Genomic DNA, 15,351 nt, shown 5'->3' with positions numbered 1-15,351 from the left:
TAAGGCTATGACAACAGCATATTCTTTTCATTGTTTTGACTCTCGAGTATATATCCGACACAGTTAGACACAGTTAATCACTCTATATAAAAACATATAAGATATCAACGGATACACACTCGCGAGTCAAAACAATGAAAAGAATATGCTGTTGTCATAGCCCTAATTATTACAGAGTCGTGATTTCAAAAGTAAAAAAAAAAATAATAATTTAGGTGCCATCAGCTAGAATCGAAACCAAAACTGTAGCATTAAAAGCTGGTGGCGTTACCACTGTACCAATGTGACACGTATATAAACGAATTGAATAATAAAAATAAACTAAGATGAATGTAGAAAATGTTTAACGATTTTTTTTTCAATTGCGACCCATTTTTGATCCCTTAAAAACAATTTTAATTGGCTAAAGACCCATTAAAAACAATTTTAATCGGCTAAAGACCCATTAAAAACAATTTTAATCGGCTAAAGACCCATAAAAAAAGGCCTGTAGAAAATCCATTTATTTGAGACCCCCAACGTAGCTCTGCGACTTTTAGTTACGGGGGAGATAGAGTTGGAAAATATGGAGACAGGTAGATAGACCGACAAACAGACAGACCAAGAGATAGATCGACAAACAGACCAAGAGATAGACCGACAAACAGACCGACAGATAGACCGACAAACAGACCAAGAGATAGACCGACAAACATACCGACAAACAGACCAAGAGATAGACCGACAGATAGTCCAAGAGATAGACCGACAAACAGACCAAGAGATAGACCGACAAACAGACCGACAAACAGACCGACATATAGACCGACAAACAGACCAAGAGATAGACCGACAGACCAAGAGATAGACCGACAAACAGACCAAGAGATAGACCGACAGATAGACCAAGAGATAGACCGACAAACAGACCAAGATATAGACCGACAAACAGACCGACAGATAGACCGACAGATAGACCGACAAACGGACCGACAAACAGACTGACAAACAGACCAAGAGATAGACCGACAAACAGACCGACAAACAGACCAAGAGATAGACCGACAAACAGACCGACAGATAGACCGACAAACAGACATATGGCCATTTATATATTAGGTTACAGCAAACAAAATAAACGTTCGAGAGTTAACTTGCCTATTCCTAATATGGAGACAGGTAGATAGACCAACAAACAGACCGACAGATAGACCGACAAACAGACCGACAAACAGACAGACAGAAAGACCGACAAACAGACATATGGCCGTTTATATATTAGATTACAACAAAGTAAGCATTCGAGAGTTAACTTGCCTATTACCTTTGTAAACCTTTTCGCACATATTCGCTAAAAGTCAACATGCCTCCTCCCAAGGAGTGCACACTTGATTATCAAAAGATTTAAAATACTGTGAACGATGTTTTACAATTTCGTTAGCGCCGGCTGGAGACTGTCGTTGTCTGTCATCATGCGGCAGCTGAAATAATTCACGTTTTTTTTTGTTTTGTATTTTTTTTTTTGTGTGTGTGCTTTGGATACAAATGAAATATATGGACGATTAATGGGGGGTACACAGTGTTTCTGGTAGGAGTATTGTCCGTTTTAGCCTGGCACTCGTTTTTCTTTCTTCTGACCACATGCTGGGCACAGCCGGTCCATTCTCATCACTTTTCACATCCGTCTCTTTCAGCGTTGACTTTGTTTCTCTTAACCACGTGGTGTATTTCTTTCTCCTTGTCTTTTTCTTCTCGCACACACTTCCTAATTTGCTTATGCGCGTTTTTTGGCTACTGCTGTTGCTAATCTCTTTGCAAGCTAGCAATCCTTCGCTGCGGTTGCTATTTTCCCACGCGCTCATATGCATTATGCTACAGTTTGAGTTTCGGCAATTAATCAGGACAATTGGACAATTTCAGAATTAGTTGGGATTGTACAGTCGAATTAAAAACAAATAAAACACAACAAAATAAAATGGAGAAAATTGGCTTTTTAATTGCAACCATCACACAAACAGATGTCGACAAATTCAGGCTGCACTCATTGTCATACTGGATCTATTTTATTTATTCATTTTTTTTAATTCTATTCACGCCCCCTCCCACGAAAAAGGCACACTATTTCATTTATTTTTTAAAATTCTATTACCCCCCCCCCAAAAAAAAGGCACACTATTTTATTTATTCATTTTAAATTCTATTCACCTGCTCCCAAGAAAAAAGCACACTATTTGTTCATTTTTTAAATTCTATTCACGCCCCTCCCACGAAAAAGGCACACTATTTCATTTATTCATTTTTAAAAATTCTATTACCCCCAAAAAGGCACACTATTTTATTCATTCATTTTTTTTTATTCTATTCACCTGCTCCCAAGAAAAAGGGACACTATTTGTTCATTTTTTAAAAGTTTAATCCCCCAAGAAAAAGGCACACTATTTGATTTATTCATTTTTTTTTAATTCTATTCACCCCTCCCACAAAAAAGGCACACTATTTCATTCATTTTTAAAAATTCTATTAACTCCAAGAAAATGCACACTATTTTATTTATTCATTTTTTAAAATTCTATTAACCCCCCAAGAAAGAGGCACACTATTCATTGTTTTAAATTCTATTCACCCCATCTCAAAAAAAGGCATACTATTTTTTTAAATTTTATTCCCCCAAGAAAAAGGCACACTATTTTATTTATTCATTTTTTAAATTTTATTCACCCCCTCCCACGAAGAAGGCACACTATTTTATTTATTCATTTTTTTAAAAATTCTATTCACCCCCCTCTCAAGAAAAAGGCACACTATTTGTTCATTTAAAATTTTATTCTCCAAGAAAAAGGCACACTATTTAATTTATTCATTTTAAAAATTTTTATTCACCCCTCCCACGAAAAAGGCACACTATTCATTTTCAAAAATTCTATCCCCCCAGAAAAAGGCACACTATTTTATTTTTTTTTAATTCTATTCACCCCTCCCAAGAAAAAGACACACTATTCATTTTTTTTAATTTTATTTCCAAGAAAAAGACACTATTTTCATTTTTAAAATTTTATTCGCCCCTCCCACAAAAAAGGCACACTATTTTATTTATTCATTTTCAAAAATTCTATCACCCCCCAGAAAAAGGCACACTATTTTATTTTTTTAAATTCTATTCACCCCCTCCCAAGAAAAAGGCACACTATTTGTTCATTTTTAAAAAATTTATCCCCCCCGGAAAAAGGCATACTATTTTATTTATTCATTTTTTAAAATTTTATTCACCCTCACCCCCTGGCAAAGAAAAGGGCACGCTGTATCACTGAGATGTAAGGGGCAACTCATCATCATGACATATGAAATCAAAGATTCTCTTGTTGGCATTGGTTTCCCCGATATTTTTCTAGTCAGAATTCTGCCTAAAGGGTCGGCCGCTGTACAACTCATGCTTTCTACCGATCCAAGTTATGACAACAGGACCATTGCCAGCACCTTCAAAATGCATTCCTGGATAACCATGAATAACAGGGACAGTTATGGTTTTTGGTGTGGGTTTCAAATGAGCGCCACATCATGCCACCTCACATCTTTGAAATCTGCTTGAAAGTCAACACCAAGATGTACATGGATGTTTTGAAGAGTGTGGTGACCCCCCCCCCCCCCGGTGCAATCAGGTGACCGCTGGCAGACCCTGAGTGTGACAGCAGGACTCGGCGTCAACCCAACAAGTCCAAATAGACCCAGGTTTGGTTTCAGAAAGAGTGCCACAACTTTGCACCCTTCTCTTACTGGCGTCAACACCCCCCCCCCCGCCCCGACCTGAACCCGCTAAACTACTTTGTTTTTATCATACATCGAGAACATCACCAACATGACCTCCCACAACACCAAAACCAGCCTGATCGCCACCATCCGTCGAGCTCCTGCTGGTGCTTGTGGAAAAGGCATGCTCCCAGTTCCGGACCCGTATCGAGGCGATGACTGAGGCTGAAAGCGGCTACGTTGAATAGATGTAAGCTCTACTACATAGTCAAGTTACCTGAATTGATTTTTTTTTTAATAAATGTTTTAAAATAAAAACTGTAGTTTTGTTTTCTTTAGGCGTCAACTTTATCGTTCCACCCTGTATATATAAAATAACTGTAAAATGTTTTTGACTTGTGATGAGGGGGGTATGAGACGAATGGATTCGCCAATCATTTTTATAACCAACGGCTGTGCTAAACAACCAATCAAAACGTTGCAAAATTATTATAAAAATTGTCGAATTTTGGATTCAATCAGTTCGTCATTTGCTACGTCACGGACCGCATTTAATTCTTCGCCGCCATCTTGGTTACTGATCTGAACTACGCCGCCATCTTGGTTACTGATCTGAACTACGCCGCCATCTTTGTTCAACATAATATCTCAGAACTTAAGAGGTTAATTATACGACAGACCGCATTTGATTCTTGGTCGCCATCTTGGTTACTGATCTGAACTAAGCCGCCATCTTTGTTCAACACAAATGTCTCAAAACTTAACAATAACGATCTACAAAAAAATGCAATCATTTGACCTGCCTCGCACGCGCTCTGTGACCTTGTGTCTCAGAGGAGATGCACTTTGACAAATGAAGACAGACACACAGACACGGTTTTATATATTACATGAGTGCAATAGAATATTTTATTTGTTAAGTAGACTCCAACACCATCTAAGAGATAGTGAGGTATCAATCTTCAGACATTGTCCATTGTTTCATCACAGATTTTTTTTTTAAATAGTCTTTTTCAAGAACGCAGCAGCAGCAGCTGTACATTCAGTCGTAAACTTGTTTGAAGGCGGATCTTGAAAATTGCTCTTCACTGCTGTCGTCTGTAAAAGAAAAAAAATTTTTATCATGTCATTTTCTATAATCTATATATATAAAAGCGAAAATGTATGTATGTATGTATGTGTGTGTGTTCGCTTTTTCTGTATGTCAACAAAAGGCTTTTTTCAGAGAAGCGGTCGCTCGCTTCACAATTTTTAAAAACTTTTTATATCACATATAAATCGTAATATCTCACAGTTAACAACGAAGCTCGTCTGTCTATTTAATTTGCTCGAATTCGGGAAGATAAATATTCAATATTTGTCGCTCGCCGCATGTGGGTTAGTCTTTTTCCTATAACATCTTGGGGGGAAAAAAAAGCGTTCAGCAGTAAATGAAGGTACTATCCCCGCAGTCAAACTTGACCTCATTAACTCATTAAAACAGGCACCTGCTAAATCCAACTAATTAAATAAATTCAAACGTGTTTCCGTTAGACTCTCGCGGTGGGGCAATGGTTAACGTCGCATTTTTTTTTTTTTTTTCACACTTTAATTTACAACTTTGCCTCGACGTTTCGGGTTCGATCCTCATACTTGCTTTTTTTTTTTAACCCCCCCCCCCCACACACCTCCAAACACCCGGGCAACGCCGGATACCCCTCGCTAGTCTATATATATAAAAGGCAAAATGTGTGTGATCATTTCGTGTATGTCTTCAAAAGGCTTCTTTCACACGCGTTCCCAGGGTCGTTACTATCGCTTAAAACTGTTTATATAGGTCCTATATCATAATATCTAGGAATTAGAAAAGCGCGTAGCGTATAGATTTATTTACGTCAATTTTTACAAAATTATTGCTATTTTGGCTTCTCGCGTGTTGATTGGGCTTTTTAGTATAAATAAATCTTCTTAATTAGGTCAAATGGAAGCAGCAAAGTTAACTTTTATTACGCACGCCTGTTTTTATAGTTATAGTTACATAAATAAATTTCAAACACGTCTACGCTGTATGTCGTGGTAACATCGCACGTTTTTTTTTTCACACATTAATTTCCAACTCAAGGGTACGGGTTCGATTCTCATACTCACCTAGCAAAACATTTTTTTATTATTATTTTATTTTATTATTATTTAAACCCCCCCCCCCCGGAGTTTTGATTTACCTCAAGACACCCGGGCATCGCCGGGTACCCCCCCCGCTAGTATATATATAAAAGCGAACATGTATGTGTGTATGTTTGTGTGTCTGCTAAAACCTTTTGACAGACAGAACAAAAATTCACAAACTTGGTCTTATATGAAAGACCCATCCTTCGCTCGACAAATATCGAAAAATTGGCCAAAAACGTTCATTTTTTCACCCTGAAATCAACACTTTTCTATGGGGGGGGGGTCAACAAAAACCGTCCTCTCATGACGAGATTGGTTCTATGCATGCGTCAGACGACGTCATGACCTGATTTAGTTTAAATATTTGAAGAACTGACACAATTTCATGTACGTCGTGTTAGCTCAGTTGGGCGTTGGGTCATTATCTAAACGTTTTGGGTTCGAATCGTGGTGTGAGATGTCTTTTTCGATTTTTTAAATTTTAATATTGAAGCAGGGTTATTTAAGCCATTTTTTACGTAACGTTCGTTTTTCTGTTTTTTTCTGTTTTTTTGTTTACTTTGCTTATTCTTAGGTTTTCATTAACACCCCCCCCTCCACCGACCACACACACCCAAAAACACCCGGGTACCAACCGATTTTTTAAATTTTAATATTGAAACAGGCTTATTTAAGCCATTTTTCACATGTTTTTTTTTGGTTTTTATTTTTCAGAAGTTTTAACGTTCGTTTTTCTGTTTTCTTTTTTGATTTTGTTTTTCAGATTTTTACATTTAACATCGTTCGTTTGCCTTGCGTTAGATTTTTTTGTGTTTTTTTTACTTCGCTTATTCTTATGTTTTGATCCCCCCCCACCCACTGCCTGAGTACCCCCCCCCACCCCCACTTTATTTTTCAGATAAGTTTTAACATTCGTTTTTTTTTTTTTTTTTTTACTTCGCTTATTCTTAGGTTTTCATTAACACCCCCCCCGACATCCATCCGACCACACACACACCTCCACACACTTGAGCAACGCCGGGTACCCCCCCCCCTCCGCTAGTATATCTATAAAAGTGAAATTGTCTCGGTGTGTGTGTGTGTGTACATTTCCCTACCAAACTAATTTTCAGATAAGTTTTAACATTCGTTTTTTTTTTTTACTTCGCTTATTCTTAGGTTTTCATTAACACCCCCCCCCACATCCATCCGACCACACACACACCTCCACACACTTGAGCAACGCCGGGTACCCCCCCCCCCCTCCGCTAGTATATCTATAAAAGTGAAATTGTCTCGGTGTGTGTGTGTGTGTACATTTCCCTACCAAACTAATCTGCCAATTTTCAGTCTACGGACTCGAGATTTAACATAAGGGGTATTGAGATTTGGGAAAATCTTTTTAATCGGTTTTCAGCAAAAAATTTGACTGCCAAGGGGTCAAAGTTCAACGATTTGACCTTTGAAAACTCAACCAAACTCCTTTGCCAATTTTGGGTCTAAACACGTGAAATTTTAGATGTAGGTTACTTGGACATGGATCAAACTTTGTAATTCGGTTTGAGCCCAAAACAATAAATTTTAAAGGGTCAAAATTGAAGTCAAAGTTAAAAACAATTTGATCTCTGCAGTCTCTACGAAATTACTCAGCCAATTTTTGGTCTAAACATTTGAAATTTTACATAAAGGGTATTCAGACATGCAGCAAGCCTTTTAATCAGTTTTTGAGCAAAAATTTGGCTGCCAAGAGGTCAAAATTGAAAGAGTTGACCTTTTCAGACTCTACCAAACTTTTTTTGGGTCTAAACACTTGAAATTTTACATGTAGGTTACCTGGACATGAGTCAAACTTTTTAAAATATATATATATATATATATATATATATGCACATAAAGTTATGAACAGTACATAGGGCCCGAGCAAAGCCGGGATGAACTGCTAGTTCATAACAAAATCAAAAACTAAAGATATCTATCTTTAAATATATTGGAATCAGGTGGTTAAGGTAACTAGTTTTGATTATCTAGTGCGATTTGTACATTATGCTCATGTTTTAATACTTATGTGGAAAATAATGGAACAACTTAAGTTAAAGATCTGAAAATACAAACAAAAAGATAGCACTGCATTTTCTTTTTTTTTCTTTTACATAGTAGTCACCACTTATAAAGGCCTAGATGCCACTCGAGGATAAGGGTTAAAGAGTGTACAGTAGTCAATGGGACAATATCGTGGTAATCATTAGAAGTGTAAATTTGGTAAATTGGATTGCTTAAGGACAACGTCTCGTCAAGAATTTGTTTACATTGGACTTGAATACGACCATATTGTAGTCAGCCGGAAAGCAGGAAAACAGAAGAGAGTTCCACAGGCATGCAGTTCTGAGAAAGAAGCTTTGTTCATGGAATTTACGTTTAGGTTTAGGCACAGATAAAGAGTGGTGGAAATTATTGATAGTGGTTTCAGCTAGACGAGTGTTTTTCGTGAAAGTTTGGCGATGGGGGACCATAGATTGGAGCTGAGATGAGCACTTGAAGGGAAGAGAAAAGGGCATTTCCCTACTAGACTATGAAGTCTATTTTGAACTGAAGACGAGATGTGGGGGGAAATTTTTCACAGTAGATTCAGCTAGATGGGTGTTTTTCGTGAAAGATTGTCGAGGGGAGACCAAAGATTGGAGTTCAGACAAGCACCTACCATGGAAATAACGATAAAACAAGGATAGGCTCGCAACATCTCTTCTGTGGAAGAGAGGTTGCAGGGTAGAGAAAAGGGCATCCCCCACTAAGCCACGAAGTCTATTTTGTACTCTGTCAAGGCAGGATAGGCTGTTTTTAGCAGCTCCTGCCCAGATATGGCAGCAGTATTCCATCCTTGGACGTACCTGGTTCTTATATAGGTAGAGAATTGCATCAGCAGTGAGATATCTACTGGAGCGGTAGAAGGATCCCACCATTTTTCCAGCGACCTTGGCAACAGATTTGATGTCGCATATGGCAAATTGATATTTGATTTGGCCTAGCCAGTCAGTCTTTTTTTTCATTCACAAAGACAAAGTGTCAAACTACCAAAGTCCTTATTCATTTTTTCTTTTTTCTTTTTAGAAGGGGGTCAACACTAATCAAGGCACGAAGGCCACTCGAGGATAAGGGTTGATAAATGTAATGTGATAGTGTAGTAATTGTTAATGGTATAAATTTGGTGCGATTTGATTATTTAAGAGGATGGCTTTAACAAGAATTTGTTTACATTAGACTTGTAGACCGAAATAGAGATTCAAGGAATGCAGGAAGTCTGTAGGGGATGATGAGACGTGTGGGAGGACTAAGGAAGTCAGAACATCAGAGTTGATTGGCCAAATACAGAATTTCATGGATAAGAAACGTTGTGTGTGAGATAATAAGTGTACAGTTTAATGCCACAGACTATTTGATGAAGATGGGCATTAAGACAGTTCCTCACCTTCCCTATTGTCCAGACTTGCTCCATGTGACTTTTGGTTATACTCTAAGATCAAGGAAGTGTGATTCCTTTGTAAAAAAAAAATAAAAATTTAAGGCGGGTTCCCTCTATCGTGTCAGAAGACTACTCACACCTGAGAGCATCCTGTACATCTACAAGGCCACCATTCGCCCATGCATGGAGTATTGTTGACAAATCTGGGCTGGTGCGTCTACCACTGGATAGGGTCCAAAAATGTCTTCAGTATAATAAGTCACACTTTGTCAACTAAGCTCCAGCCCCTGTCCCATCTCTGTGTCTGTTTGACAAATATTTTAAATATGCTCTGAGGAACTCGTTGCAATTGTGCCCCCCTTGACATACACATCCCCGACAAACCCGCTTTTTTTTTTTTTTTTTTACATAAGCCTCACCACTTATCAAGGCTGATAGGCCACTCAAGGATAAAGGTTAAAGAGTGTACAGTAGTCAAAAGGACAATATAGTAATCGATAGTAATGGAAGTTCGGTAAATTTGTTAATTTAAGTGGAACGGCTCATCAGAAACTTGTTCACGTTGGACTTGAAGACAACCATATTATAGTCAGCTGGAAAGCAGGAAAACGGAAGACAATTCCACAGGCATGCAGTTCTAAGAAAGAAGCTTTGATCATGGAATCTACGTTTAGGTTTAGGCACAGATAAAGAGTGGGGGGAATTATTGATAGTGTTTTCAGCTAGTCGAGTGTTTCTTGTGAAAGTTTGGCGAGGGGGGACCATAGATTGAAGCTCAGTCGAACACTTTCCATGAAAATAACGATAAAGCAGAGACAAACTCGCAACATCTCTTCTGTGAGACAGAGGTTGCAGCGAAGAGAAAAGGACATCTCCCACCAGGCCACGAAGTCTATTTTGAACTCTATCAAGGCAGGACAAGTTTTTTCTAGCAACTCCTGCCCATATGTGGCAACAGTATTCCATCCTTGGACGTATCTGGCTCTTATATAGATAGAGAATTACATCAGCAGTGAGATATCTACCAACAAATTCTCACCCCTTCACTGTTGAGGTCCCTAAATGTCAGAAAACTTTCTACTCTAATAGTTTCTTCCCTCGAACACCTAGACTTTGGAATTCCCTTCCTGCTACCTGCTTCCCTGACTGTACTGATATGCTGAAGTTTAAATGTAATGTAACAAACATCTTGTTAATCTTTCCTAGACATGGTCTCAAATATTAGCTCCTTATATCCCAGCGTTAATATGTTTTATTAGGTGAAAAAATGTCAAAAAAAAAAATAAAAACAATGTCAAAAAAAACAATGTCAAAAAAAACAATGTCAAAAAAAGAAGACAATGTTAAAAAAAGAAAAAATGTCAAAAAAATAAGACAATGTCACAAAAAAAGGCAATTTTAAAAAAAAGACAATGGTAAAAAAAATGTTTAAAAAAAAGACAATGTAAAAAAGAAAACAAAACAACGTCAAAAAAAAGACTGTCAAAAATAAAAATAATGTCAAAAAATAAATAAATAAAAAATGGTCTTTGCTTACCCAAGTTGTGAGTGAAGATAAAGATGGTACGAAGGGTTTCTATGCATTCTCTGTCGACTTCCGATAAAGAATCGCTGCTGCTGAGTTTATTTAAATTTGCAATCACAGATTTCAAACGCGTTTCTGAAACGAAAAACAATGATTCTGTTTCACCTTTGTTTTGTTTCAGCGAGAAACTTGCGGCAAACTCCCCAGGGCAATTGCTCTTGACATATCAAAGGCCTTCGACACAGTATGGCATAAAGGCCTACTTCACAAGATCTCCAGCTATGGTATAACTGGAAATATTCTTTCTATCATTAAATGTTGGTACGACTGATAACCTCAGTCGATGCAACAGTTACTACAAGACAGTTTAGAAAGTAGACGTCAGGTTTTACATCAGTTTTTATTCAACGTTGCTTTAATTTGAAAAATGTTTCATTTAAATTATTAAATCGTTTGGGGGAAAAAGTTCAATTTTAGTTTTATTCAAAACACGTTTTAGTGAAAAAAAAATTCATGTTGCTTCAATTTGAAAAATATTTCATTTAAATTATTAAATTGTTTGGGGAAAAAAATCTGATTTTAGTTTTATTCAAAACGTGTTTTAGTGAAAAAAAAATTCAACGTTGCTTTAATTTTAAAAATATTTCATTTAAATTATTAAATTGTTTTGGGAAAAAAGTTCAATTTTAGTTTAATTCAAAACACGTTTTAGTGAAAAAAGAATTCATGTTGCTTTAATTTGAAAAATCTTTCATTTAAATTATTAAATTGTTTGGGGAAAAAAGTCCAATTTTAGTTTTATTCAAAAATGTTACATTGACAAAAAAAAAATTCAACTTTGCTTTAATTTGAAAAATGTTTCATTTAAATTATTAAATTGTTTGGAGAAAAAAGTCCAATTTTAGTTTTATTCAAAAAATGTTTTAGTGAAAAATAAAATTCAATGTTGCTTTAATTTGAAAAATATTTCATTTAAATTATTAAATTGTTTGGGGAAAAAGTCCAATTTTAGTTTTATTCAAAAATGTTACATTGACAAAAAAAAAAAAAATTCAATGTTGCTTTAATTTGAAAAATGTTTCATTTAAATTATTGAATTGTTTGGGGAAAAAGTCCAATTTTAATTTAATTCAAAAAATGTTTTAGTGAAAAAATTCAATGTTGCTTTAATTTGAAAAATATTTCATTTAAATTATTGAATTGTTTGGAGGAAAAAGTCCAATTTTAGTTTAATTCAAAAAATGTTTTAGTGAAAAAAAAAATGCAATGTTGCTTTAATTCTAAAAATATTTCATTTAAATTATTGAATTGTTTGGGGAAAAAAGTCCAATTTTAGTTTAATTCAAAAAATGTTTTATTGAAAAAAAAAATTCAATGTTGCTTTAATTCTAAAAATATTTCATTTAAATTATTGAATTGTTTGGGGGAAAAAGTCCAATTTTAGTTTAATTCCAAAAATGTTTTAGTGAAAAAAAAAAAAAAATTTAATGTTGCTTTAATTCTAAAAATGTTTCATTTAAATTATCGAATTGTTTGGGGGAAAAAGTCCAATTTTAATTTAATTCCAAAAATGTTTTAGTGAAAAAAAAAATTTTTTTAAATTCAATGTTGCTTTAATTCTAAAAATATTTCATTTAAATTATTTAATTGTTTGGGGAAAAAGTCCAATTTTAATTTTATTCAAAAAATGTTTTAGTGAAAAAATTCAATGTTGCTTTAATTTGAAAAATATTTCATTTAAATTATTGAATTGTTTGGAGGAAAAAGTCCAATTTTAGTTTAATTCAAAAAATGTTTTAGTGAAAAAAAAAAATGCAATGTTGCTTTAATTCTAAAAATATTTCATTTAAATTATTGAATTGTTTGGGGAAAAAAGTCCAATTTTAGTTTAATTCAAAAAATGTTTATTGAAAAAAAAAATTCAATGTTGCTTTAATTCTAAAAATATTTCATTTAAATTATTGAATTGTTTGGGGGAAAAAGTCCAATTTTAGTTTAATTCCAAAAATGTTTTAGTGAAAAAAAAAAAAAAATTTAATGTTGCTTTAATTCTAAAAATGTTTCATTTAAATTATCGAATTGTTTGGGGGAAAAAGTCCAATTTTAATTTAATTCCAAAAATGTTTTAGTGAAAAAAAAAATTTTTTTAAATTCAATGTTGCTTTAATTCTAAAAATATTTCATTTAAATTATTTAATTGTTTGGGGAAAAAAAGTCCAATTTTAGTATAATTAAAAAATGTTTTAGTGAAAAAAAAAATTCAACGTTGCTTTAATTCTAAAAATATTTCATTTAAATTATTAAATTGTTTGGGGGAAAAAAGTCCAATTTTAGTTTAATTCCAAAAATGTTTTAGTGAAAAAAAAAAATGCAATGTTGCTTTAATTCTAAAAATATTTAATTTAAATTATTAAATTTTTTGGGGAAAAAAGTCCAATTTTAGTTTAATTCAAAAAAATGTTTTAGTGAAAAAAAAAAAAAAATTCAACGTTGCTTAAATTCTAAAAATATTTCATTTAAATTATTAAATTGTTTTGGGGAAAAAATTCCAATTTTAGTATAATTAAAAAATGTTTAAGTGAAAAAAAAAAAAAATTCAACATAGCTTTAATTCTAAAAATATTTCATTTAAATTATTAAATTGTTTGGGGAAAAAAGTCCTATTTTAGTTTTATTCAAAACATGTTTTAGTGAAAAAAAAATTCAACGTTGCTTTAATTCTAAAAATATTTCATTTAAATTATTAAATTGTTTGGGGGAAAAAGTCCAATTTTAATTTAATTCAAAAATTGTTTTATTAAAATTACATTTTCTTACGCAAACTTTTCAATAAACGTTTTTAAAATTATATATCGATACATTTTTATACAACAAGTGTTTTTGAAATTATATATCGATGCATTTTTATAAAATAAATGTTTTGCTTTTAAAATATTTTTCTGTTCGGAAAAAAATCTTGTTTTTTATTTATTTGCCGCGTTATTTGACAAAGAAGAAATTCGAGTTACCGCCCCCTAACAATAGCACTGTCCGTGTAATGCACAATCACGTTGACACACTGGTTCTCACCAGATCACCAAAGTTAAACAACATCAGCCTGGCCAGTACCAGACAGGTGACCATTTGGGAAGGTGAGGCGTTGTATGTACAGCGAGGTAAAATACCAGGTTGGGAAACTGGCGCAGTCTGTCCTTCTCTCGAGAGTAAATGGGACTCTCTTTAGCCGTGGTAGACAACCCATCTAGTGACTGCGTCACGATATAAAATACACTTGATAGGGCTGGCGAAGCATCAAGTATTCAGCTACGGACAAGATTTGAATTATACAACAAACTCGTGTAGCAAGTTCAATCTCGGTTGTGGCCGCATGCAGAATTGCCAAAAAATATGTAGGGGGTGCATGTACAGGTCTGCAAATATTTGTAAGTTTTTAAAAAATGGTAATTCTTACCTATCAGCGGACGTTGCAGTGGAGTGTGTTGTCTGTAATTCTCTAAATGGTTCAGGATCGTCTCAGCTTGTTGTGGAAGATGGTAATTCAGGGGTTCCAAATCAGACACTTCCAACAGGGATGCCAGATGAAGAATAGTGCAACAGATCTGAAATGGTAATTTTTCAAAGAAACAACTCAAAGAAGTTTCCAGAATTGTTTTTCATGAATCTATTTCTAAAGTGTACAGTTCGTAACGTGGACATATGATGGATGTATTCACAATACTGAAAGAATACAATGCATAATACAACTTTTTATATCTCGATAACTACTTATTTCTGCAAAATTTCAATGCGATTTTCGTATTCAGCATAGTCAAAAACCTATAATAGTCGTCATTTAAAAGAAAATTGTACAGGTGGACCTAATCTAAAAATTTACCAAAATTTTCAAGACATTTTCCTTTTTTTCAAGAATTTTTCAAAGTAATAATAGAAATAAGGCCTTTAAAAGGCAAATGTAAAAATACAAGGACTTTTCAAGTCTGTGTGATCCGTCTTAATTTGTGTAACAACAAAAAGAGAGGGGAAGTGGTTTCAAAATAAAGGGACGATATTGAAAATTCAAAATTTAAAAGTAAAAGAAAGTTTTGTGATAAAGGGACAAAAACTCCAAAATATGATGCAATTTCAAAACAATTTATTTCGATTTTATTTTCAGTATTTACAAAATATTTTTATGGTATTTCTTATTAATACTTAAAAATAATTTAATAGCATTTCGATTTTATTTTCAATATTTTAAAAAAAAAAATTTTAATGGTATTTTATTAATACTTAAAAATAATTTAATAGCATTTATTTCCATTTTATTTTCAATATTTAAAAAAAATATTTTAATGGTATTTTTATTAATACTTAAAAATAATTTTTTTTTTTTTACACAGTGATCACCACTTATCAAGGCCCGGAAGCCATTCAGGGATAAGGGTTATATTTCGATTTTATTTTTTATATTTAAAAAAAATTTTAATGGTATTTTTTTAATATTAAAAACTAATTTAATAGCATTTATTTCGATTTTATT

The 15,351-nt window shown here is 33.9% G+C and overlaps 1 protein-coding gene across 1 annotated transcript in view; it reads right to left on the bottom strand.

Moving 5' to 3' along the window:
- Positions 1-4,595: 4,595 nt before the first annotated feature.
- LOC145270750 (HEAT repeat-containing protein 6-like) overlaps positions 4,596-15,351 on the bottom strand; it is a 138,828-nt gene continuing 128,072 nt past the window's right edge. The window contains exons 23-25 of the mRNA XM_080126350.1: positions 14,284-14,431; positions 10,845-10,967; positions 4,596-4,821 (exon numbers count right to left, since the gene is read on the bottom strand). Coding sequence (XP_079982476.1) covers positions 4,766-4,821; positions 10,845-10,967; positions 14,284-14,431 — 327 coding nt within the window. The 3' untranslated portion in view covers positions 4,596-4,765. The remainder of the gene's footprint in view (positions 4,822-10,844; positions 10,968-14,283; positions 14,432-15,351) is intronic.

The sequence above is a fragment of the Euprymna scolopes genome, chromosome 46, assembly GCF_053919585.1.
Source record: "Euprymna scolopes isolate OS-2025 chromosome 46, ASM5391958v1, whole genome shotgun sequence".
Classification (NCBI taxonomy): domain Eukaryota; kingdom Metazoa; phylum Mollusca; class Cephalopoda; order Sepiida; family Sepiolidae; genus Euprymna; species Euprymna scolopes.
This window is presented reverse-complemented; position numbering and strand designations above follow the sequence as displayed.